This window comes from Salmo trutta, chromosome 17 (genome assembly GCF_901001165.1).
Source record: "Salmo trutta chromosome 17, fSalTru1.1, whole genome shotgun sequence".
NCBI classification, from domain to species: Eukaryota; Metazoa; Chordata; class Actinopteri; order Salmoniformes; family Salmonidae; genus Salmo; species Salmo trutta.
In genome coordinates, this window is record NC_042973.1 from 48,069,402 (window position 1) to 48,096,905 (window position 27,504).

General features: G+C 42.3%; 1 protein-coding gene across 1 annotated transcript; it reads left to right on the top strand.

Moving 5' to 3' along the window:
* Nucleotides 1-20,450: 20,450 nt before the first annotated feature.
* Nucleotides 20,451-24,965, top strand: LOC115152326 (dual specificity protein phosphatase 6). The gene is made up of 3 exons (XM_029697098.1): nt 20,451-21,429; nt 21,642-22,076; nt 23,145-24,965. Exons 1-3 carry the CDS (start codon nt 21,030-21,032, stop codon nt 23,456-23,458), a joined length of 1,149 nt encoding a protein of 382 aa, XP_029552958.1. The 5' UTR covers nt 20,451-21,029; the 3' UTR covers nt 23,459-24,965.
* Nucleotides 24,966-27,504: the final 2,539 nt, after the last annotated feature.

Genomic DNA, 27,504 nt, shown 5'->3' on the forward strand with positions numbered 1-27,504 from the left:
TATGATTGGGTGACACAATGCACCTTTGTGTGTGTGAAACACTGAGTAGACACACCCTATTGTGGTGATAGTCTTGAAAACTGGACAGTGCTTTCCATATCACAAACAATGAGACCATTGCACAACAATACTGGGTGGGGTAGAAACAGTTAGCAGCACAGTGAGAATAGTGAGGTGTGTTTGTGTACACATTGGATGAGTATACTTAGCGTTTGCTTCCCTGAGAGCGGAAAGGACACATCATGCCATAACATGGGTAAACAACTCAATTGCCACACTACACACCCTTTAACTTCTTGTAATGGGCCCCAAAAGGAAGGATAATGGTGCTTAAGGAACTACTGGTTCCAAAATTACACTGTAATACATTCTCTCTCTCTCTCACACCCACACACACACGTCAGCCCTATGTTGCAGATCTCACTTCTTGTTTTCTCCTGTTTGTTTATGGCTGCTCTCAGGGGCAACCTTTCAGCGCAACACTACTTCCTGTTTTCATTAGGCCAGCGAGAGAGAGAGAGCACTTGGTAGGAATGTGTTTCCCTCTGCAGTGCCCTGCTGGCCCAAAAAACTTATTTTAACTTTCCATTAACTGCTGTACTACAATATGCAGGCACACACACAGACACACACACACACACCCCTTGCCAAGTGGTTCTTTATTTACTACACTCTTAGAGGGTTCCAATAGGGGTTCCAATAGGATAACCCTTTTTGGCTCCCTGGAAATCCCTTTTGGGTTCCATGTCGAACCCTCTGTGGAAAGGGTTATAAATGGAACCCAAAAGGGTTCTACCTGGAACCAAATAGGGTTTGTCAAAGGGTTGGGGACAGCTGAAGAACCAATTTAGGTTCTAGATAGCACCTTTTGTGCCAAGAGTTCAAGTGTTATGACATACAAAACAGACTAATACTTACTTTGGCATGGACGCCTGTTCTTATGAGGCTGGCTGTTTTGATATCCTTCCTATCCCCAGAATTTTATTATTGTGCAATGAGATGGCCCCAACAGGGAAACGTGGACCAAATATTACATATGTACTTAGTCTGGTGTCAGACCTTTCAAGCACTGTAATTACCATGTAACATGCACTTACCACCAGGGGTTGAAACCAAAATTATTTTCCAATCTTTTCGTTCTGAACAGAACTGTTATATGTATTTTTTTCCGTTCCACTGTTCCGACCAGCAAAATAAAGTTCTGAACATGTTCGAACCCTGTTTTTATAGTTCCTTTCTGTTTCGTTTTAAACCTCTGAAATTATTTAGCTCAACATTAAATTACTTTACCAATCAGTGTGGATAGTGTAGCTTGCTATGGAGCAGGTAAGCTATTTAATTTAAGGGACATTTCAAACTTTTTCAACTTCATATTTATCTCCAGCACCACCCCAACAACAATATGTGAAAATGGCACATTTCTATGTTTTGTAGTAAAAAACATAGATGAAGATACAGTACCTTAAGAAAGTATTCACACCCCTTGACTTTTTTCTCATTTTGTTGTGTTACAGCCTGAGATGTTGTGTCACTGGCCTGCACACAATACCCCATATTGTGAAAGGGGAATTATGTTTAGACATTTTTACAAATTAATTAAAAATGAAAAGTTGAAATGTCTTCAGTCAATACATATTCAACACCTTTGTTATTGCAAGCCTAAATAAGTTCAGAAGTAAAAATGTGCTTAACAAGTCACATAAGTTGAGTGGACTCTGTATGTGTCACGACTTCCGCCGAAGTCGGTCCCTCTCCTTGTTCGGGCGGCATTCGGCGGTCGACGTCACCGGCCTTCTAGCCATCGCCGATCCACTTTTCATTTTCCATTTGTTTTGTCTTTGTTTTACACACCTGGTTTCAATCCCCCAATTACTTGTTCATTATTTAACCCTCTGTTCCCCCATGTTTGTTTGTGAGTAATTGTTTGTATTGTATATGGTCCGTTATTGTGGGCTAGGTATATTGTGTTGTATTTTTTGATTACTTGAGTAAATACGTTTATTGCTCATATCTGCTGTCCTGCGCCTAACTCTCTACACCAGCTACACACAGGCCGATTACAGTATGCAATAATATTGTTTAACATGATTTTTGAATGACTACCTCATCTCTGTACCCCAAACAAACAATTATCTGTAAGGTCCCTCAGTCGAGCAGTGAATTTCTAACACAGATTCAAACACAAAGACCAGGGAGGTTTTCCAATACCTAGCAAAGAAGGCATTGAATATCCCTTTGAGCAGGGCTATCCAACCCTGTTCCTAAAAAGGTACCGTCCAATAGATTTTTGCTCCAACCCTAATCTAGTGCAGCTGATGCTAATAAGTAGCTGGTTGATAAGATGAATCCTGTTAGTTACAACTGGGGTTGGAGCGAAAACCTACACGAGGGTAGCTCTCCAGCAACAGAGTTGGAGAATCCTGCCTTTGATCATGGAGAAATTATTAATTACAAAGATACAGGCGTCCTTCCAAACTCAGTTGCCAGAGAGGAAGGAAACTGCTCAGGGATTTCACCATGAGGCCAACAGTGAAATAGTTAGACTTTAATGGCTGTGATAGGAGAAAACTGAGGATGTATTAACAACATTGCAGTTACTCCACAATACTAAACTAAAATACATAGTGAAAAGAAGGAAGCCTGAACAGAATAAAAACATTCCAAAACAAGCATCATGTGTGCAATAAGGTACTAAAGTAAAACTGCAACAAAAGAAATTGATTAAAAGGGGAACTCATCGCTAGTCACAATTTGGGGTGTTTTTCTGGTCTCCCTACATAATTATGAGTGATGAAGTGTTTCAGACATAATTATGCACCATAGCAGTAATTTTGAAATGTTCGAGTTCAACCAATGACGTCATCGGTTGATTGCGCCTGCTGTCTGATCTAAAAATGGATGGAGTAATTTTTTTGTAGCAATTATTGTGGAATTTGTGTTTTGCCGATTGCACTATCATGCAAGCAGCGAGGAGATTTGGTTGTCCTTGTTCAATAGAGCAAATTATGTTCCCACCCTCGAAGGCAAAACGGGGGCAGTACTCGTTTCTACAGGTTCACGGAGCTATGTTACCAATCACTGTCTATCCGAGATTGCTAAATAATTACAATGGATGCTTCTGATGATTCCTCATTCCACGAAGAGCTGGACGCCGAAACAGTTTATCTTATTTTACATAGGGGCATACAGCCTTATTAAATTGAGCAAGAATACACTGAAGAGGAATTGAGACAGTGAGAACGAGAATTGCGAGACCAGCAAGCAGCGATGTGGAGCCACAGTCAGACTCCGACTGGTGGTGCCTATGCGGGTGCTATCCAGCCATGCCCACAGAAGAGGAACGTCTGTGCTGCAATGAATTCGATCTCGGACAGTTCTTACAAGAGAGGATCACTGCAGACACCATGGATCGTGTGTGTGTGTGACAGACCATCAAAGTTCTAAAACATGTATGGATAGAGGGGTACTGGAGATCAACTGGCGGTGGCAGCCTAGACCAGCTGGACCAGGAGGGCAAAAAACAAGTAAGTTGTTTTGCTGTCGGTAGCTAGCTATTAATGTAAACTCTTTTTACACGAGCCAGTGTTGTTCAATACAGGATACTTTTGTGATTGATTCGGCCCTAATGGGGCTTGCTAGTACCACTACAAGCCAAGCTAGCCAAGTTGAGCTAGCTAACGTTGTTTGCTATAGCCAAGATGTACTGTAGCCTAACGTTATAGCTAACCTAGCTAGCCTCAGTGCATCTCATTAGGAGTAAAACTGGATAAATATTTTGATAATGATGAGTAAAGGAATGGCTTTATGACTGATTACCTAGTCTTTGAGTGACTATACATGTATGTTGTAGCTAACTGAATAACATCTGTCTGTGAGATGTGTAATATTCTGCATCGTGCTGCTACAGTAGGAATACACACAGTACACAACAATAGCCCATGAAAGTCTAACAGCGTTTTTGTCATTCTCTTACAGACAATACCGCTTCATGGCCTATAAATTATTTTGGTAGTTTGTTCTACGTGGGGAGAAGCTAGGCAATACCCTTGCTTGCGTGTGTTGTTGGGGTTATTCAAGCAATCTATCCCTCACACGATGGACAGTATGTTGGATAAAAAGAAATTGATGACTCAAGAGGAGATGTGAAAGGTTGCATAACAACAATCTCCCGTTGTATCAAAGTGACTACGAATACTACACTACACCCCCCAAACACACCATATGAGAGTATTCCCTTTGTTGAACTGTAGTATTTATTATAGGCGTTAGTAGTAGGTATATTTTTCTTCTACTGTATATACACTCTGAATACAAAACATTAACACCTTTTCTTTCCATGACATAGACAGACCAGGTGAATCCAGGTGAAAGGTATGAACCCTTATTGATGTCACTTGTTAAATCTACTTCAAATGAAGGGGAGGAGATAGGTTAAAGAGGGATTTTTAAGCCTTGAGACAATTGAGACGGATTGTGCATGTGTGCCATTCAGAGGGTGAATGGCCAAGACAAAATATGTAAGTGCCTTTGAATGTGGTATGGTTGTAGACGCCAGACGCACTGGTTTGTGTCAAGAACTGCGATACTGCTGGATTTTTCAAGCTCAACAGTTTCCTGTGTGTATTAAGAATGGTCCACCACCCAAAGCACATCCAGCCAACTTGGGAAGCATTGAAGTCAACATGGGCCGCTTTGAAGTCAACGTGGGCCAGCATCCCTGTGGAACGCTTGTCACCTTGTAGAGTCCATGCCCCTTCGAATTAAGGCTGTTCTGAGGGCAAAAAAACTATCTTACTGTTTAAACAGTAAGATTGTAGCTAGTTACTTCCAAATACATTTCATGAATATCACAATGAATTGATCAAGAAGTTGAAGTCAACACTTTACTTTGCTTTCTGATGAAGCTGGAATCATTTAGTCACTTTTCAAACCAAAAATCTAATCAAATCATTAGAACACTTGTAAAAAATATTATATAAAACATTTGATCAAACTCCATTATATACATATACAAGAGGTATAAATATCTATACCACAGTGTAGTTGTGAGCATGCTAGGTATTCTACAGTATATTATACTACAACATCAGTCTAACTGATTATGGATGTTGTGTTGGCTGAATGCTCCAGGCAGGGTCCTGAATATTCTTCAGCTGGTGAACCTTGTCGTGTTGGGCAATGGCAGCTGGTCTAGCAGAACTTCATGACCTCCATGACATTGAACTCAGACACTTTGGCTCTTGCCAGCTGTGTGCAGTCTTTTCCTCTTCTGAGTCTGATGATGTTGAGCTTGAGCTTGTTCCCGCTTAAAAGCCTTCATCCAATGGTTCTACAGGATCTGCAGTTGTTGCCTATTTATAGGGGTTTTATTCTGAATAGGCCCCGTGCATCATCTCATTCATGAATCCACACATAAAATGTGGGAACATTTCATACTATATCTTAGAAACAATAACAACAATTTTACTTTGGCAGTCTTAGCAAATGCTGCATGGGTACATTTTCCATTTTTTGTAGGATTTGGAAAACGCCCAAATTGTAATGCTAGCAGAAATGGAACACACCAGCCAATAGGCTTCTTCGACTCAATGAGGCGGAGGATGTTGAAGACTGTAGACCCACAGCTAACTCCTAACCCCAGTTTAATTTAGGCCAGAGTCTGAGGTCGATCTCAGCTCGGAAGCTTCACAATAAAAGAGAAATCTAGATTTTTATTCTCTGATTAAATATTAATTTAGTTCTGGATAACTGTTGTTTGGCCATTAAATTCCAAAGACTTTAGTAATAGTAACAATATTTATGCCCTAACCCACTTTTTCCCTTACAGCTTTCTGAATGCGTATGTTTTTTTACACTCCCATTCCTCTATCCTCACTCATGTTTACTCCTCCTTTAAAATGTCGGATTCAATTTGTTTGATTCTTGGGTTTTGCCAGATAAGGCGTAGGGAGGCCTATTTGTGTAATCTATATTTTAATTCCTTTGTCCATGCTCCTTATCCCTTTAAGATACTTGGGGGACCTAGGCAGAGTGTGTGTGCATGTGGAAAAGCTGCAAATGTGGCTAAGTCCCTCACCCCTTTAATCCCCCCTTGTTTATTTTCTCCCCCCCTCTCTCTTTTTTTTTACTGGTGAGTTTTTGCAAGACGGCGGGTTCGGCCACCTCACTCCACATGTGAACTTTAGCTGCAATGATCCAGGCACACTTGCATTATGAAACACAGATGGAAAAATAAATTAGTACTTTTTTCAGCACAAACAATTCTGTGCCTGCCTCTCCCTCTTCCACGCAGGGCTCAGCCTCTGTGAGTGGCGATACAGTCGCTCCAGGATGTGATTGAATAAGTTTTTCCTCTGTGATTGTAAAAGTGATGAGGTGTTTCATTGCTTTAAAGTAAAGTAATGAACTCCCTCAGCAGATCTACGTGAGGCATTAGTGTGGTGGTATTGAATATTTCATCATGCAAAATGCTTAATTCTTTTACACTTCAGCCAGAGTGCTCAGCTGTCATATACGCTTATCATGGCTAATATCCTGATTTGAAATGATAGTCAGTGTGATACCCATTTTGTGAGAGGGTTTGGCAGAGTTTCTAGAGGAAAATGTGTCCACTTCTGCCTTTGAAATGTACTACAAAGATTGTTTTATATTACACTCCATGTACTAGTTGATGGATAGAAATAGGACCAGCTACCTATGTGATTCACTCTATATATTTTTCTTCTGTTCGCCTCGTGTTGAGATTAGCCCAACGGTGCTAACAGCTAACAGGTCAGTGAACGGCAGGGATCCACTGAGCACAGCTAACCCTCCTGGAGAGAACAGAGTGGACATAGGCAAGGGAGATAGAGCTCGTCCACAGAGAAGGGAAGTTCTTGAGAGGAAAGATAAATGCATTTTTCCTCCAGGCCCTAGCAACATTCTATAACATGGGCCTGGGTTCTACACAAGCATTTGAGAATCAGACACAGAAGATCAGAGGAAGCTTTTCAGAGCCTGTGGCTATCCTCCATACTATCCAACCACCTCTGAACCTCGCTCCGCTTCCGCAACTCAATGGAGCTGCCCGTGTCATAGCATATGGTCAATATCATACTTTCAAAGTTGATAGATGGATGAAGACCTGCTTTGGTTTGAAAAATGCTCGGGGGCCAAAAGCGTAGGCACAACTTCAGGGCATTTGAAATAGAGACACGTCCATTCAATAAATAGACTATTCACATCAATGTGTACTGATACAGCTACATTTAGATTTAGCAAAGGTGACTTACACTAGTTCCTGGTGCTGAGCTTGATGTTGATGCTGCTGCAGATGTTGATGGGATTATACTCTGTAAATAGAACACATAGACCAGTCACGTTATCCTCTGCAGTAGTTTGTTAGCTAGCTATAGGTTAGATACAGTACAGTAGGCTGTAGCTAATGTAACCTAATGTAGCTAACATTAGCTCGCAAAGTTACAAATCACATCACCAGACAACAGCTGGCTAATTACATCGATTTACATAGGAATGTCTATTCAGCGTATTATGAAAGCTAGCTAACTAGATTTTGGTTTAGATAAATATAGTTTGCTAACTAGTTACGTTAGCTACAGTGCCTTCAGAAAGTATTAATTAATACCCCTTGACTTATTCCACATGTTACAGCCACAATTGAAAATATATTGAAAAACAGTCTCACCCGTCTACACACAAAACCCCATAATACTGAAGTGAAAACATGTTTTTAGAAATGTTTGCAAATGTTTTGAAAACAAAATACAGAAATATCTAATTTACATAAGTATTCACACCTCTGAGTTAATACGGTTAGAAGTACCTTTGGCAGCGATTACAGCTGTGAGTCTTTCTGGGTCAGTCTCTGAGACCTTTCCACAACTGAATTGTGCAACATTTGCAGATTATTATTTTCAAAATGTTCAAGTAGATTTTATTCAAAACTGTAACTCGGCCACTAAGGGACATTTCCTGTCTTCTTGGTAAGCAACTCCAGTACAGATTTGACCTTGTGTACTAAGTTATTGTACTGTATAAATTTGAACTAATCTCCCAGTATCTGGTGGAAAGCAAACTGAACCAGGTTTTCCTCTAGGATTTTGCCTGTGGTAAGCTCCATTATGTTTTTTTTTATATCGTGAAAAGCTCCCCAGTCCTTAAGGATTACAAGCATACCCATATCATGATGCACCCACCACTATGCTTGAAAATATAGATAGTGGTACTCAGCAATGTGTTGTATTGGATTTGCCCCAAATATAACACTTTGTATTCAGGACAAAAAGTGAATTGCTTTACCAAATTCTTTACCCTCTGTAGTGCCTTGCGGTCGAAGGCCGAGCAGTTGCCATACCAGGCAATGATGCAACCAGTCAGGATGCTCTCGATGGTGCAGCTGTATAACTTTGAGGATCTGAGGACCCATGCCAAATAATTTCAGTCTCCTGAGGGGGAATAGGTTTTGTCGTGCCCTCTTCACGACTGTCTTGGTGTGCTTGGAACATGTTAGTTTGTTGGTGATGTGGACGCCAAGGAACTTGAAGCACTCAACCTGCTCCTCTACAGCCCCGTCGAAGAGAATGGGGGCGTGCTCGGTCCTCATTTTCATATAGTCCACAATCATCTCCTTTGTCTTGATCACGCTGAGGGAGAGGATGTTGTACTGGCACCACACGGCCAGGTCTCGTCGTTGTCGGTGATCAGGCCTACCACTGTTTAGTCACCGGCCAACTTAATGATGGTGTTGGAGTCGTGCCTGGCAATTCAGTCATGAGGGAACAGGGAGTACAGGAGGGGACTGAGCACGCACCCCTGAGGGGCTCCCCGTGTTGAGGATCAGCGTGGCGGATGTGTTGTTACCTACCATTACCACCTGGGGGCGTGGATGTGTTGTTACCTACCATTACCACCTGGGGGCGAGGCCCTGGGTTGAGACCCAGGGCTTCGAGCTTAATGATGAGGTTGGAGGGTACTATGGTGTTAAATGCTGAGCTGTAGTCGATGAACAGCATTCTTACATAGGTATTCCTTTTGTCCAGATGGGTTAGGGCAGTGTGCAGTGTGATTGTGATTGCGTCGTCTGTGCACCTATTGGGGCGGTAAGGAAATGGAGTGGGTCTAGTGTGTCAGGCAGGGTGGAGGTGATATCATCCTTGACTAGTCTCTCAAAGCACTTCATGATGACGGACGTGAGTGCTACGGGGCGGTAGTCGTTTAGCTCAGTTACCTTAGCTTTCTTGGGAATAGGAACAATGGTGGCCCTCTTGAAGCATGTGGGAACAGCAGACTGGGATAGGCATTGATTGAATATGTCCGTAAACACACCAGCCAGCTGGTTTGCGCGTGCTCTGAGGACGCGGCTAGGGATTCCGCCTGGGCCGGCGGCCTTGCGAGGGTTAACCTCTATGGGACCGGCGGGACGAATTCGTCCCACCTACGTAACAGCCAGTTGAATCCAGTGGCGCGATATTTGAAACGTTTGAAATACTATTACTTCAATTTCTCAAACATATGACTATTTTACAGCTATTTAAAGACAAGACTCTCGTTAATCTAACCACACTGTCCGATTTCAAAAAGGCTTTACAACAAAAGCAAAACATTAGATTATGTCAGGAGAGTGCCCAGCCAGAAATAATCAGACACCCATTTTTCAAGCTAGCATATAATGTCACAAAAACCCAAACCACAGCTAAATGCAGCACTAACCTTTTATGATCTTCATCAGATGACACACCTAGGACATTATGTTATACAATACATGCATGTCTGTTCAATCAAGTTCATATTTATATCAAAAACCAGCTTTTTACATTAGCATGTGACGTTCAGAAAAAGCATACCCCCCGCAAACTTCCGGTGAATTTACTAACAGTTTGCTAAATTACTCACGATAAACGTTCACAAAAAGCATAACAATTATTTTAAGAATTATAGATACATTACTCCTCTATGCACTCGATATGTCCGATTTTAAAATAGCTTTTCGGATGAAGCACATTTTGCAATATTCTAAGTACATAGCCCAGCCATCACGGGCTAGCTATTTAGACACCCAACCAGTTTAGCCTTCACCAAAATCATATTTCCTATAAGAAAAATGGTCTTACTTTTCCTGTTCTTCGTCAGAATGCACTCCCAGGTCTTCTACTTCAATAACAAATGTAGGTTTGGTCCCAAATAATCCATCGTTATGTTCCATCAGCGACGTTTTGTTATTGCGTTCTAGACACTATCAGAATGCTAAATCACGGTCGTGCGCATGGCGCAGAATGTGACAAAAAATGTCTAAATATTCCATTACCGTACTTCGAAGCATGTCAACTGCTGTTTAAAATCATTTGTTATGCCATTTATTTCGTAGAAAAGCGATAATATTCCGACCGGGAATCTGCAATTAGCTAAACAGCCGAATGAAAATACTCCACGGGGGCTAATCGCGCATGCGCCTAATTCTATTGTCAGCTAATGGGACACTTGGAAAAGGCGATAATGTGTTTCAGCCTGAGGCTGCCTCGTCATCGTTCAGGTTTTTCCCTGGTTCTGAGAGCCTATTGGAGCCCTAGGAATTGTCACGTTACAGCTAAGATCCTGACTCTTCAATAAACAGAAGCAAGAACAACAACACCTTGTCAGACAGGGTACTTCCTGCATGAAACCTTCTCAGGTTTTTGCCTGCCATAGGAGTTCTGTTATACTCACAGACACCATTCAAACAGTTTTAGAAACTTTAGGGTATTTTCTATCCAAACCTGAACAATAATATGCATATTCTAGCTTCTGAGTTGGTGTAGGAGGCAGTTAAAAATGGGCACATATTTTTTCCAAAATTCTCAATGCTGCCCCCTAGCCCGTAGAGGTTAACACGTTTAAATGTTTTACTCACGTTGGCTGCTGTGATGGAGAGTCCGCAGGTTTTGGTAGAGGGCCGTGTCGGTGGCACTGTATTGTCCTCAAAGCCAGCAAAGAAGTTGTCTAGTTCATCTGGGAGCAAGACATCGGGGTCCGCGACGAGGCTGGTTTTCTTTTTGTAGTCCGTGATTGACTGAAGACCCTGCCACATACCTCTCGTATCTGAGCCGTTGAATTGCGACTCTACTTTGTCTCTATACTGATGCTTAGCTTGTTTGATTGCCTTGCGGAGGGAATAGCTACACTGTTTGTATTCGGTCATGTTTCCAGTCGCCTTGCCCTGATTAAAAGCAGTTGTTCGCGCTTTCAGTTTTGCGCGAATGCTGCCATCAATCCCCGGTTTCTGGTTGGGGAAGGTTTTAATTGTCGCTGTGGGTACAACATCACCGATGCACTTGCTAATAAACTCGCTCACCGAATCAGCGTATACATCAATGTTGTTGTTTGACGCTATCCGGAACATATCCCAGTCCACGTGATCGAAGCAATCTTGAAGCGTGGAATCAGATTTGTCGGACCAGCATTGAACAGACCTGAGCACGGGCGTTTCCTGTTTTAGTTTCTGTTTATAGGCTGGGAGCAACAAAATGGAGTCATGGTCATATTTGCCGAAAGGAGGGTAAGGGAGGGCTTTGTATGCGTCGCGAAAGTTAGAGTAACAATGATCCAGAATTTTTCCAGCCCGGGTCGCGCATTTGATATGCTGATAAAATATAGGGAGCCTTGTTTTCAGATTAGCCTTGTTAAAATCCCCAGCTACAATAAATGCAACCTCAAGATATGTGGTTTCCAGTTTACATAGAGTCCAATAAAGTTATTTCAGGGCCGTCGAGGTGTCTGCATGGGGGGGGAAGGATGTATACGACTGTGATTATAATCGAAGAGAATTCTCTTGGTAGATAATGCGGTCGGCATTTCATTGTAAGGAATTCTAGGTCAGGTGAACAAAAGGACTTGAGTTCCTGTATGTTGTTTTGATCACACCACGACTCATTAATCATAAGGCATACACCCCCGCCCTTCTTCTTACCAAAGAGATTTTGTTTCTGTCGGCGCGATACGTGAAGAAACCAGGTGGCTGTACCGACTCTAACGTATCCCGAGTGAGCCATGTTTCCGTAAAACAGAGAATGTTACAATCTCTGACGTCTCTCTGGAAGGCAACCCTTGCTCAGATTTCGTCTACCTTGTTGTCAAGAGACTGGACATTGGCTAGTAGTATACTCGGGAGTGGTGGGTGATGCGCCCGTCTACGGAGCCTAACCAGAAGACCGCTCCGTCTACCCCTTCTGCGGCGCCTTTGTTTTGGGTCGCCTGCTGGGATCCAATCCATTGTCCTGGGTGGTTGACCAAACAGAGGATCCACTTTGGGAAAGTCGTATTCCTGGTCGTAATGTTGGTAAGTTGACATTGCTCTTATATCCAATAGTTCCTCCCGGGTGTATGTAATAAGCCTTAAGATTTCCTGGGGTAACAGTGTAAGGAATAATACATTAAAAAAAAATACTGCATAGTTTCCTAAGAACGCGATGTGAGGCGGCCATCTCTGTTGGCGCCAGATGTCTGGCACAATACAGCTTTTGTGTGTTGTCTGAGGGCAGAGTTTGAATTGTGACCCTGAAGTTAGATGTTTGTAACGTTGGGTGTGAGTTTTTAAAATTGTGTGTTTAGATTTTAGAAAATGGTGAGTTGTTCAAGGAATTGTGTCTAAGCAATTGAGAAATCACTACCCCTGCCGAAAGGAAAAGACTAGGATAGATAGAGTACCGCTACCAGACACACACACACATCAGCAGAAGAGACTGCCTAGAGTGTAGCCTGTTTGCCAGATAGCCAGTGGAGAGAAAAGATAAGACATACCTTACAAAACACACGTCACAGCACAATAATACCTCATACAATAATAATGGCAGAGCAATTTAACTGCAACTTCAGAGAATCAATTGACAAGAAAGAACCCAGTCATCAACATTAGAGGATTTGCAATAATCTGTATTACCTCCCAGGGGAGCAGTGCAGGGGATATGAATTGGTGTGGGTGTGTGTGTGGGGGGGGTTCATAGACCAAACACCAAACAAAGGCCTTAAAATGTCCTAAAATCTTCTCGCCCAGATGTAAATAGTCCCACACAAAATCAATACAGTTCAAACAAAAATAGACAATAACTCACGCAAACTTCCTTTAACTAAAATGTCACACCAAATACAATTGGCAGGGGACTGATAGTCCAACGACACTGAGCATCAAAAGGAGCACAGAGGAAAAAAAGAAAGTCTGCTGCAGTGAAAAGCACTAGAGCGATAGAGCGAAAATGAGAGCGAGAGAGAGAGGTGGGGGTTAGTCTTAAACTGTTGACTTCAGGCTTGCAGTTGCACTCTCTGTCCATCTGATACACCTGATGGTTTGTTAGTTTGTTTTTCAAAGCTTCGCAACAATGTTGCTACTAGTCCATGCGGACAATGACAGGAGTGGTCCCAAAAGATTACAACCACGACCTAGAGTGGTAATACTGTCGATCGACTTAAACACTTTACAATTGATCACGCTAAAAATAGTGTTCTGCAGAGTTGCACAAACTGTCAAACTGCCACGCCAACCGAGAGCCCCACACAGAGAGCCAGAAGAACTATCTTTATTTCCTCCTTCCTGACTGCTGATGCACTCCTAAAGTGGCAGCGCACGGTGAAGGCTCCGTGCAGGATTTCGCCACATACTCCTCAATGCCATCGGATGAATCCTGTTTCCACAGATTGGAAACATATTCCAGTCTGTGCCAGCAAAACAGTCCTATAGCTTAGCATCTGCGTCATCTGACTACTTCTGTAGTGAGTGGTACTGGTACTTTCTGCTTTATTTTTTGATTGTAAGCAGAAATCAGGAGGATATAATGATGGTCAGATATGCGTTGTACATGTTTCTGTGTGTGGAGTAAAGGTGGTCTAGAGATTTTTTTCCTCTGGTTGCACATGTAACATGCTGGTAGAAATGAGGTAAAACAGATTTAAGTTTCACTGCATTAAAGTCCCCGGGCCACTAGGATCGCCGCCTCTGGATGAGCATTTTCTTGTTTGCTCATGGCCTTATACAGCTCGTTGAGTGCCGTCTTAGTGACAGCATCGGTTTGTGGTGGTTAATAGACAGTTACAAAAAACATACATGAAAACTCTCTTGGTAAATAGTGTGGTCTACAGCTACTCTACCCCAGGCGAGCAAAACCTCAAGACTTCCTTAATATTAGATTTTGCGCACCAGCTGTTATTGATAAATAGACACAGACTGCCACTCCTTGTTTTACCAAAGGCAGCTGTTCTGTCTTGCCGATATACGGAAAACCCAGCTAACTGTATATTGTCCATTCTGTCATTCAGCCACGACTCGGTGAAACATAAGATATTACCGTTTGTAATGTGCCGTTGGTAGGATAGTCTTGAACGGAGTTCATCCAGTTTATTCTCCAATGATTGTATGTTGGCCAATAGGACGGATGGTAGAGGCGGGTTACCCACACACTGACAAATTCTCTTAAGGCACCCTGCGTCCCCTGTAACGGCGTCTTTTCTTCATGTGACTGATGGGGATTTTGCGTCCGACTCATTAAAGAAAAAAAATCTTCATCAAGTTCGAGGTGAGTTATCGCTGTTCTGATATCCAGAAGCTCTTTTTGATCATAACACACCGTGGCAGAAACATTACGTACAAAATAAGTTACAAACAACACGAAACAACACAAAATAGCACAACTGGTTAGCCCGTAAAACGGCAGGCATCTCCTCCGGTGCTATTCTTCATTATCTCAGGCTCCAACTGGAGTATAATATGCTGCTCATTTGGGTACATGTAAGCATTTAATTAAAGTTGCCCTCTTCACCTTGCTTGGGTTAAAGCTGAAATTGATGAGTTGTCATGGAAGTGAGTGCATGTTACATTGTGTGTGTGTGTTTGTGTGTTTGTGATCCCAGTTTGGGTTGACTACATCAGATAACATAATTGTTGTGATAACAGGAGAAAGACGTGGTTCTTATCACCCAGTGACAGTAGTCTGACAGGTCTCTGTGTTGTGTCTTTTCTGGGATGTCTGGAACTTTCTCTCCATTGGTGGCCGACGTAGGGAACGTACAGGAAGTTGAATATTGTGAACCGGCCATAGAAAGATAAGCTGCTACCCTGTTCAGCCTACACACTTTATCACACACGCACACACATTCTCTCTCGGTCAATCTCTCTCTCCCTCACGCTCTCACACACACACATGCACACAAGCACGCACACACTCCCTCCCCGACCCCATCTGTAAAGTGCCGTGGCTCCAGTCCAGACCTCACGACTGCTGGATACAGGGAGCTTTTGTGAACGGACAAAGGATTTCCCAGTTAGACAACAAGCACCCAGTGGCTGAGAAACAAGGAGGAGGGCAAGTAGATTAACAGGAGAGCGAGGGAGGGAGGGTGGTGGAGAGAGAAAGGTGGGACAGGAGGGCGAGGGAGAAAGGGCGGTGGAGGGAGGGTGGGAGGGAGGGAGGGAGGGAGGTGATTGGAGAAGGGGAAGGATAAAGGGAAAGAGAGAGAGAAATCAGTATTGGAGAGATTGAAAGATGGACGGTATAGAGAAAGAGGAAAGGGAGAGATGTGGGAGGGAGTAAAGGGGGCAGGGGCCATTTGTTCCTGAAATAGAGAGAATGTATTTGAACCTGAAAAGAAACAGCTTGGCTCCATTCAGCCAGAACATGGGGCTATTTAAATGTGACAGGCAGAAGGGTTAAAGGTCTGTTGTTGGTGGTGCTGCTCCACATTTCATATAACTACATAGACTCACCTCGGCCTAAGAGAATCCTGTGTGTGTGTGTGTGTGTGTGTGTGTGTGTGTGTGTGTGTGTGTGTGTGTGTGTGTGTGTGTGTGTGCGCGCGCGCGATATCCCTAAGCACTATTTATAAAAAAAAAAATATCAAGCTCATTATGTCACTCGAGTAAAATGCAGTAAACTGTCACCCAAGTTAAGTTCAGTAAATACAATCAACAGCGGCATGATATTATCACTATTGTCCTAACTTCATTGTAAAACTTTTCCTTGTAAATGTACAACATTATACTGGCACCACAGTGGCCAGCTTAATACTGTAATTTTGCTTTACAGCAGATATGCTGTAAGATGTTTTACAGTACTATTTTCCTTACTGTAAAGACACATTAGAGCATCCTTGCTGTAAATTTACAGGAATGCTGTAATGTACCAGGATAATGCTGTACATTTTGTGAAATTCTACCTGAAATCTAAATGTAAGAAAAACTATACATTTGTAGATAAAATAGATTTATTGAAATTGATAACAACATTAACAACGAATTAACAACATAATTGACAACAGAAGTAACAAGAAGTTAACACATGTGGTACCAGTCAAAAGTTTGGACACACCTACTTATTCAATGATTTTCTTTAGTTGTACTATTTTCTACATTGTAGAAAAATAGTGAAGACATCAAAGGTAGTGGTGGCTATTCAGGGGTTAGAAATGATTTGCCAGTCTTCCTGTTTGTACAGCATGTTAGAGTAATTTTTACAGGAGGCTTCCAAATTACAGTTAATAACAGTATTTTCCAGCATTTCAGCCATAATGCAGTAAAACATGTTTATTTTACATGTTTAACAAGTGTGCAGGCTGAATACGGACCATGACACATTTCTATCTGGCCTGCACAATGATTTGGGTTGTCAATTAATTTCGGCCCTCTTCCATACTGTCTGCGATGAGCTGCACTACAAGCCACAGCAAGCACTGCCGTCATTAGGCCGTCATTGTAAATAAGAATTTGCTCTTAACTGACTTTCCTAGTTAAATAAAGGTTAAATACAAATAAATAAAATAAAACTGCCAAACTGCTGCACGCAGTGCATTGCCACGCACCCCTCCTCCCAGCCCCACACCCACACACAGCTAGCCAGTGCCCTGTATCATATCACTAATGGCACTGACCGAATCTTCTACCAAACCCAAAGTTTAAACGTGTTGTAGGCTAAATGTCTATGCCAAGTTTCGGTGCCAATGGGTAATTGCTGTAGCCTACATACAACGTAATCTTGCTTGTCAAAAAGTTTGCTTTAGAAAATTACAGCCTGGTGAGATTGCATTGCTGAATTCAACATCAATTGCACTGCTTTTCCTGTGTACGGTTTACAGCGTGCAGAGGAGAGAAAGTGTACAGACACAGTCCACAGTCCTAGCTTGGCTACTAAAATGTTGCAGTCTGGCTTCGGTATTTAAAGCTTGTCAATGAATAACCAAAATACAAAACCTGCAACAAACACCATGCAAATGCAGGCCAATTACAGCAACATTTGAGCAATAGCCTAGGCTTGCTCCTCAATTAAAGACATTTTGAGTGCACCATACAGCAATGCTGCATTCAACCGCACCGGTGATCCATGCAGTACCACAAAATGAAAAACATGTTTTAAGTATAAATGTTACAACCCACCTAGCTAAGTTGTTGTTATTTGGAGTTATTAAATCCTTTTTGAGTAGCATATTATCCATCTGCAAGCATAGCAACAAAGGCTGGACACATTATTTATCTCTTATTTTGTTTTAATATGTTAAAATGTTATATACAGCATCCTATCTACATCAGTGGACATTACAAAGGGCCATATTTTTTCTATTAAAACAATGGCCAGTTTGCAGTTGTATGCAAGTGTTTTTGTAAAAACAAACATAATAGGTTATGTCTGGCCTACAATAAAAAATAAGAACAAATTCTTGTTTACAATGACGGCCTACACCTGCCAAACCCGGACAATGCAGGGCCAATTGTGCGCCGCCCTATGGGACTCCCAATCACAGCCGGTTGTGATACAGCCTGGAATCGAACCAGGATGTCTGTAGTGACTCCTCTAGCACTGAGATGCAGTGCCTTAAACCAGTGTTTTTTCAATGTCACCCTGTGCACTGATTGAGTTTGACATCCCTGCTTCATAAAAACTTTAACTTAAAACAGCCTTAAGATCTCACAAGATAAACATTACTCTCTTATGTGGTACTGTTTTGTGACATCATGCAAGGCAGCTCAGATTACTGAGGTGTGAGAGAGGACATAACAGAGTCTAGCGATAGGCCTACCAATATGGCTGACAAGTGAGAGAGAGAGAGAGAGAGAGAGAGAGAGAGAGAGAGAGAGAGAGAGAGAATGAGAGAGAGCAAGAGAAAGATGATTTTAACAATAAAACGTAAACTGCTCCCAGACAAAGCTCTGAAACCCAATTATTTGTGTAGCAAAAGGATAACGATGTTATAACGACAGGTGCTATAGCATTTAACCCATGCACTTCTGTTTCAGAAAAACATAGCATACAGTTGAAGTCGGAAGTTTACATACACTTAGGTTGGCGTCATTAAAACTCGTTTTTCAACCACTCCACAAATTTCTTGTTAACAAACTAGAGTTTTGGCAAGTCGATTAGGACATCTACTTTGTGCATGACACAAGTAATTTTTCCAACAAATGTTTAGAGACAGATTACTTCACTTATAATTCACTGTATCACAATTCCAGTGGGTCAGAAGTTTACATACACTAAGTTGACTGTGGGTTTTAAACAGCTTGGAAAATTCCAGAAAATGATGTCATGGCTTTAGAAGCTTTTGATAGGCTAATTGACAACATTTGAGTCAATTGGAGGTGTACCTGTGGATGTATTTCAAGGCTTACCTTCAAACTCAGTGCCACTTTGCTTGACATCATGGGAAAATCAAAAGAAATCAGCCAAGACCTAAGAACAATTGTAGACCTCCGCAAGTCTGGTTCATTCTTGGGAGCAATTTTCAAATGCCTGAAGGTACCACGTTCATCTATACAAACAATAGTATGCAAGTATAAACACCATGAGACCACACAGCCGTCATACCGCTCAGGAAGGAGACGCGCTCTGTCTCCTAGAGATGAATGTACTTTGGTGCGAAAAGTGCAAATCAATCCAAGAACAACAGCAAAGGACCTTGTGAAGATGCTGGAGTAAACAGGTACAAAAGCGAGTCCTATCTCGACATAACCTGAAAGGCCACTCAGCAAGGAAGAATCCACTGCTCCAAAACCGCCACGAAAAAGCCAGACTACAGTTTGCAACTGCACTTGGGGACAAAGATCGTACTTTTTGGATAAATGTCCTCTGGTCTGATGAAACAAAAATAGAACTGTTTGGCCATAATGACCATCGTTATGTTAGGAGGAAAAGGGGGAGGCTTGAAAGCTGAAGAACACCATCCCAACCGTGAAGCATCGGGGTGGCAGCATTATGTTATGGGGGTGCTTTGTTGCAGGAGGGCCTGGTGCACTTCACAAAATACATGGCATCATGAGGTAGGAAAATCATGTGGATATATTCAAGCAACATCTCAAGACTTCAGTCAGGAAGTTAAAGCTTGGTCGCAAATGGGTCTTCCTAATGGACAATGACCCCAAGCATACTTCCAAAGTTGTGGCAAAATGGTTTAAGGACAACAAAGTCAAGGTATTGGAGTGGCCATCACAATGCCCTGAAAATTTGGGCAGAACTGAAAATGCGTGTGCGAGCAAGGAGGCCTACAAACCTGACTCATTTACACCAGCTCTGTCAGGAGGAATGGGCCAAAATTCACCCAACTTATTATGGGAAGCTTGTGCAAGGCTACCCGAAACGTTTGACTCAAGTTAAACAATTTAAAGGCAATGCTACCAAATACTAATTGAGTGTATGTAAACTTCTGACCCACTGGGAATGTGATGAAAGAAATAAAAGATGATATAAATCATTCTCTATTATTTTTGACATTTCACATTCTTAAAATAAAGTGGTGATCCTAACTGACCTAAGAAAGGGGATTTTTACTAGGATTAAATGTAAGGAATTGTGAAAAACTGAGTTTAAATGTATTTGGCTAAGGTGTATGTAAACTTGTATGTAAACTACAGTAGGCCTATAGCAACTTTTGTATGGGCATTGGAAACTTGTCCCACGTTTGATTTTACTCGTTCATTATGCACATCTTTTCCACCCAATGAATTGGAATCATAACATAATTTACAAACCATATATGGATATATTGCAATATATCCATATATTAATTAAATTATTTAAAATGTCATGGAATCATAAACATGTTTTATTTAATTGACAAATACAACAATGAAAAACGGATTAATTTAGACAGAGGTTGCAAAACGTTCCGAAAAGCAATAATGTGTCCCGTACGCAAATAGGCTACCTCTCTACAACTCTGCCTCACCGTGCAAATAACTTGTCATAGCGCAACTTTGACATTAAGAAATCTGAGGACAAGGTAGGATCCCCCTCTACGCAATAAGTAATAGCCCTCTCCTTCCTTCCCCTGCAGTGCCGCTTCTGTTTGTTTGCACTCACTTGATCCCGAGAGGAAATTCCTTTCCGTTTTTGTGAATGACAAACTTATTAACAATTCATCAACACAGTTTCTTCCATCCGGCCCCGTTTCCAGGGCAACGATTGCTCGGCGCCCTCTGATTGGCTGGCGGATATAATGTATCCATTGAAACGCCTCGCGTTTGTAACCATTCACTTGCTTGGGACTGCGGAAAGCACATCATCAACGAACCAGCCTCGACAACAACAAAAGAGGCTTATTCACAACGAGAAGGTTGGGAATAGACGACAGAAGATTAAATTGATTATTGGAAATAGGTGACAAATGCTTTGCAACTGTCCTGCAATCAATCCGTTTAATTTTGATTTTTACAGAAGAATAATATTTTCTACAGCAAAAGCCTGAGTTATATAATACGAAGACAACGTCAGTGCTGGCTAGTGAGTCATTGATAAATAAATACATGGACATTCTTCCAGACGCTGCATGAATGAGTGCAAGTGTATAGGCAATCTGCAGTCGGATATCTAAGAAATTCGTGTTTTGCTGATTTTCGTGAGAAATGCAATAGCCGAAATCCGTTTTCATTTCTGCAGTTATTCCAGAATATTTTTTTTTCTCGACCAATGTGCGCTGCCATTTCCTCAATGCCCCAGTCGTCATAACGTCGACGGCCTTTTGCTGTAGCCTACAGGGACCAACCACATAATTTTCCTGCAGTGAAGTGAACATATTTGTTTTGCTAAATGCTTGACAAGCCCAAGCCCGCTCAGTTCGAATCGGTAATGGCAATCAGCAAGACCGTGGAGTGGCTGCAAAAGCAGCTCCAGACGCGCAAAGACTGCCTATTGGTAATGGACTGCAGAGCGCTGGAGCTATACGAGTCCTCGCACGTCGAAACGGCGATTAACGTGGCCATCCCAAGCCTGATGCTCCGGCGGCTGAAGAAGGGCAATCTTCCCATCAAGTGCCTGCTCTCAAACGGCGAGGACCGGGAGAGATTTGCGCGGAGGTGCAAGACGGACACTATCGTGCTGTATGACGAGTACAGCAGGGAATGGAACGAAAATGTGGACGGGGGCTCCGTGCTGGGCTTGCTCCTGAAGAAGATGAAAGACGAGGGCTACAAGGCGTTTTACCTTGAAGGTGAGTGTTGTTGTTTTTCCAGAAGCGCATATTTTCTACTAAAATGTTGGCCTAATTCGGTAAATACATTAATAATGAATAAGTGAATATTTGGATGCATTTGGCGCTAAAACGTATATGATAATGCAAATATATTAGGTCATCACATTGTGTAGCCTCGGCCTGTTATATCAATGGATTTGTCTAACAATATTATTTCCTTCATCTTACAGGTGGTTTCAATAAATTCCAAGCCGAGTTCCCTGCCCTGTGCGAGACCAATCTCGATGGTTCTTTCAATAGCAGTTCTCCCACGGCCCAGGTGCTCGGCCTCGGGGGGCTGCGGATAAGCTCCGACTCATCCGACATCGAGTCCGACATCGACAGGGACCCAAGCAGCGCCACAGACTCAGATGGCAGTCCCCTCTCCAACCCCCAGCCCTCCTTCCCAGTGGAGATCCTCCCGCACCTCTACCTGGGCTGCGCCAAGGATTCCACCAACCTAGACATTCTAGAAGAGTTCGGCATCAAGTACATTCTGAACGTGACTCCGAACCTGCCCAACATGTTCGAGAACGCCGGGGAATTCAAGTACAAGCAGATCCCCATCTCTGATCACTGGAGCCAAAATCTGTCACAGTTCTTCCCGGAAGCCATTAGCTTCATAGGTAAACGCAATAACTTACATTCAAGCACACAGATAGCTCTCCTGTTCTAATTTACGCACAATAATTCATTTTAACGCACAGGGTTAATAAATTAAACAGGTATATTTTATAGTTGTTGTACATTTACGCTTATATTGGCCTAACAAGTGAAAACCACCAGCCCATAGTACAGGAACTTAAACGTATTAATAAGATATCTTATCACCAGGAAGTTCTTTAGTTGTTATTGTGTAATTTGGATTATATGTGTCCTAGAGTACTTTCTTATCAGTCAATCAAGGAGAATAATACAGAGGGAACCAGATTAAGTCCATTGTGCCAAGCAGATACATTCTATTCTAGTTCTATGCCCCATAACAACAAACTACTCCCAAATTACAATGATTAAACTTAAATTGAACACTTCCTGTGTCTGCTTTTTTGGTCTGCAGCCGGGGCCTAGCTTACCTCAGGCTTGTGTAATTGTAATACAAAGGCCTGTGTGGAAATTGGAGAGGGGGAGAAAGAGCGGAGGGAGGGGGTAATTTGAGCACAACAGGAAGGAAGCGGCCATTGAAAGTAATCTAGGACAGCCCAGCGATGTGTTCCCTTCACAAAGAGAGCCATTTACAGGCTCTGTTGACATCCTGTTAGCCCTGACAGGGTGCCCTCATAACTCCTACGTTTATACGCCCAAATGGCACCATTATCAAGTAACTCGGGCAGCCTGATAGAGCATTAATAGTTAATTTCCAAGTCGTGGTACTCCAGGCCAAATTAAAGAATGTCGGCTCTGTTTGTGCGCAGAGTACCACAGCGGTTTGTTGATGGATGTGTCTGGGCCTGAGACTTATGATCATTTCAGACTTCCACCGCTTAAACGTGGAACTGGTTTAGTCAGTGTTGACCACAAGCACTGTTTTATCTGGTTGCCCTTCCACTAATCCTTCCACAGCCTGTGTTTATTTTTCAGTATCTATATGTTCAGAGCAATTGTTTTTGTATCGCTGTGTTTTCTCAGAATACACATTATGCATATCTGACTAAAGTCTATAACATGTTCTTCCTCTTTTTTCACCTCCTTCTCAGATGAGGCTCGCAGTCAGAAATGTGGCGTCCTGGTCCACTGTCTGGCCGGCATCAGCCGTTCGGTGACAGTCACCGTGGCGTACCTCATGCAGAAGCTCAACCTGTCCATGAACGACGCCTACGACATTGTCAAGATGAAGAAGTCCAACATCTCGCCCAACTTCAACTTCATGGGCCAACTCCTGGACTTTGAGCGCACCCTGGGCCTGAAGAGCCCCTGCGATAACCGGGTTGTGGCCCCCACACAACCCCTGTACTTCACCACCCCCACCAACCACAACGTCTTCCAGCTGGACCCTCTGGAGTCTACGTGAGGCAGCGCCATCGTCGCCCCCTACTGGCTTGGAGATTTAATGAAACCTGAAACGCTGCAATGTTTCTCTACTTTATTTCCGTCACCTGTTGTGACATGATGACATCCTGCCGTTATTGACACAGTTGGCTTGAGGTTACCAGCTGCCAAGCATGGCTGCTGAAGGGGCACGTGGTCGGTCTGCCAAAAGGCTCAGAAGCAGCTGCTGCAAAAACGGGGATAGAGAAAGAAAGAAAGAATGAAAGAGAGAGAGAAGATGGGGAAGAGAGAGAAAAAGAAAGCACAATAACTTTCTAGAACCCTATATTACTTTTGGACTGGACTAGACTAGGTTTTTGCCTCAATTTTTTTGTCAACGGGTTGAAAGAGACGTAAAGTGATCTGGTGGTCAAGTGTACGTTTACCTTCACAATGAAAGGCTGGTGTGCCAAAGAGACATGATTGTTCTGTCTGAACATACATGTATATATGACTATAAATACATTTTGTTTTTTGGGCTAGCACTCGAACCTTCAATACTTTTTTTCGGGTGCATATTACATGTCTTCTGTGAAGATTTGCCTGTTTAGGGTAAAACACCCCCGGTTAAGACGCCACAGTATATTGAACACAATTTTACATGTGTGGTGTCGTTTGAATCATTTATACATGTGTATATTTCTTAATATAAAAGACAATAAAGTAAAGCCTTGCTCTAGTATACCCTTTGCAACAAGTGGGTATTGAATCATTTTCTTTTCATCTTCTACTTTATCTAAGCAAACCAACTGTTTATTGATCAGTATGTTTAAGTTTATTATGCCAAAAAAATGTAGTGTGGTTTTCCAAGAATCGTAAAAAAATTTATATGTGTAATATATTTCATATATTTGCTTTATATATGAATTCAGCCGACAGGCCATTTTTGCACCCACCCTCACACAAATCAGAGTCACCTTGGTTGTATGCCTTAGTTCTGTACATAGATGTGTTATTGTGCATTAACCCTCAAAGGACTTTGCCCGAGCTATGCTTTCACCACCTATCACAATTCTACCAAATTGAGCCATAGCAATATTAATAATTTTACAACAAATCACTGAAACTGTCAGTGCATGGCTATGTTAAGAAACTTGATTTGTTATTCAGTTAAGTAAGGCAGAAATAGCTTTATGGAAGCCAACTTAAGATTGCTACAGTTCTGTTTATGTTGATGTTTAGTGGGGAACAATGAGGGTTAACATAAGTTAATTCTTATCTGTGGTCAAGGCTTTTCAAAGTCTGGGAGATGTTGACAAAGCAGTAGGCCTTGCTCACCTTGCCTCTGTAAAATGCAGTTATTTGTTTATTGAGAAAAAAAAAATCCTGATTATGGGAGGATTTTGTTGTCCCTCCCTTCTGAGAGAAGGCCTGTCTATGGGGGAAGACATTTTGGTTTCAACACCCACCACTCCTCAAGTCTACACTCCTCTCTTACGAATGTAAAGAAATGATAAGTTATTAATAAATTACTATTTTGTCTACTTCTACCAATGTCTTTTTTCATTGCTCAACAGTTTGTTGATGTTTGTTACACAGTGTCCACACAGTGACTTTATGTACTGTAAGTGGACTCTCCAACTCCTCGGTTCCACTTTAACCATCGCACATACTGTTTGTGTGTGTGTGTGTGTGTGTGTGTGTGTGTGTGTGTGTGTGTGCGCACGTGACAATCATCAGCCAGATGACACAGAAGGAGCCATTCACGAACATATGGGTGTTCTTTAACCACAAAGGTTAATACAGCTCTCAAATGCAGCAATTATCCAATACAAATAACACTTAACACGTTGTCACACCACCAGTGTTGTATAACATGATGCTTCTCACTGGCACATGATGTTCTTTTGGGAACTCGTCCAAAATGTTACTGAACATGTGCTGTACATAATTAGAAGTACACACAGTGATTCCGGTCACACTGACAGATTGCATGACTGATTGACTGAATCTCTGAAGGACTGGTTTTTCTAGGTTGGGGCACACACACAGACACAGACACACACACACACACACACACACACACACACACACACACACACACACACACACACACACACACACACACACACACACACACACACACACACACACACACACAGTCAGTCCCCGAGGCACTTCCTGAAGGTGATGGCCTTTGTTTGCGCATAGCAGCCCATCAAAGGGAACTTAAAGTCCTTAAACATAGTGTTCCCTGACACTGTGGATGGCGTGGTGTGGTGCGTACTTGTTAAGACCTAGAGAGCATTGAGAGACAATCCTCACGGCTTAACAGGAGATCATGTTCACACACAATGCTAACAGCTGTTCACACATTTAAATAATGCCATGTCGGTGAAGTGACTGTGTGTCACATGCACATGTGTCACACACAGGCTTATATTAGTACATATAGGCTATTGGAGTGTATTAGTGTGTTAATGCTTTGGTGTGACGTAAAAGCAGGACTATCTATAGGCCTACAGTACATGCAACTCCGTAGATTAGCCAATTATTTTCAGATGGTGGACCTAGGATTTCCACATGCTATGATCTGAATTGTCAAGCAATGCATTTCCAAGATCGCTAACATTTTTAACACAAAGAAACATAATTGAAGTTTTTACTTCATACCATCACAAACTAAACACATTCAAAATATAACTGCGAGAACCAATGAACTGGATTCACAGGTTGACAGAAAGGACAAGATCAGTTGGATAACAAAGCACTCTCTATCATGTAGGAACTACAGTAGCTCATGTGCTAACGTGCATCTATAGGTACAGTGCAGCCAAATTTAAATGCAGCAACAAGTTTAACTTAAAAACATAAAAAAAACTCGTGTAATGAGCCTAAATAAAACATTTGAAGTGAATCTGATGTATTGTTCATGAGGAGAAGACGATTGCAGATGATTCTGAGCATTATTGCTGCACATGCAAAGAATGAGTTGTTAATACAATTCAGGCTGAAACACAGCAAAATGTGGAATAAGTCAAGGGGTGTGAATACTTTCTGAAGGCACTATATTTCACAATCATATATCACACATTATATCACACATTGATATCCAAAACCACTGTCATGGTTAAAAAATAAGATATTTTAAAATGTCCTGCCCACAAAATATGGCCATGTTCCAACAGGGGTTATGACGACCCGTATCAATAGCATAGCTCTCCCAGAGCTCTGAATGACAGGCCACTCATATCAGCGGAGGAATGGAATGCCTGTGTGGCGTGCCCCCTTCAAGTCACAGCCAGCTGGCCCCTGCCTTCACTGATCTGATCTAGGGGCTGTTCACAGGAAGTCAATGGACAACCAGGAGCTGTCAGGAGCCAGCTAGCTTTTGGTCTGACTCAACTACTTGACTTTAGTCAGACATTTAGCTACAAGAGCAGCTGGGGTCAAACAGAGTTTGTGTGGATAATGTCAAACAACGTATGTGAGTTTGTATTGAAATGACATCTTGAATGTGAGACTATTGAGCACAGCTCCAGAACAACTATGTTGACACCTGGTTATAAACAATTGCCAAAAATGCACCCATTATAGTCAAACATGTCACCATATGTTACAATTGTTTTGAAGTAACTCTGTCTACACACCATTTTGTCTACATACAAAAGCTTTCACTTTTCCCCACACACATACATAACTACCTTCACCCCCACCCCTCCAGTGCCCTGTATGGCTTGTCATGTCCCAAAAGAGGCGCCTCCGTGAGAGTGAGTGTGAGGGGTGAGGTTGCCAGTCCCTGTCCCCATGCCCTTCTAAATATAGAGAGGTAGTTTCCTGTGCCTTGTAATACGGGGCATTAAAACAGCAAAGGCCAGGCCAGTGGACAGGAAGAGCCAGCATGAGGCCCAGAGAGCCTGGCGTACCACACATTCCCCCCAGCTGTCAATCAATAGGCCAACCCAACATTACATCAGGGTGATACTAAATATAGTATAGTCGCTCTGGTACGGTGTCTGCACTATATTCTCTCTGGCACAGAGTTGGCTGTTGGTTCCAAAGTACTATTGATAATTTATTAGAGGTTCA

Coding starts and splice junctions, on each gene's coding strand:
- LOC115152326 (XM_029697098.1), top strand. CDS start 21,030: ATGCTTGACAAGCCCAAGCCCGCTCAGTTCGAATCGGTAATGGCAATC. Junction 21,430..21,641: donor CAAGGCGTTTTACCTTGAAG/GTGAGTGTTGTT, acceptor TTCATCTTACAG/GTGGTTTCAATAAATTCCAA. Junction 22,077..23,144: donor GGAAGCCATTAGCTTCATAG/GTAAACGCAATA, acceptor CCTCCTTCTCAG/ATGAGGCTCGCAGTCAGAAA.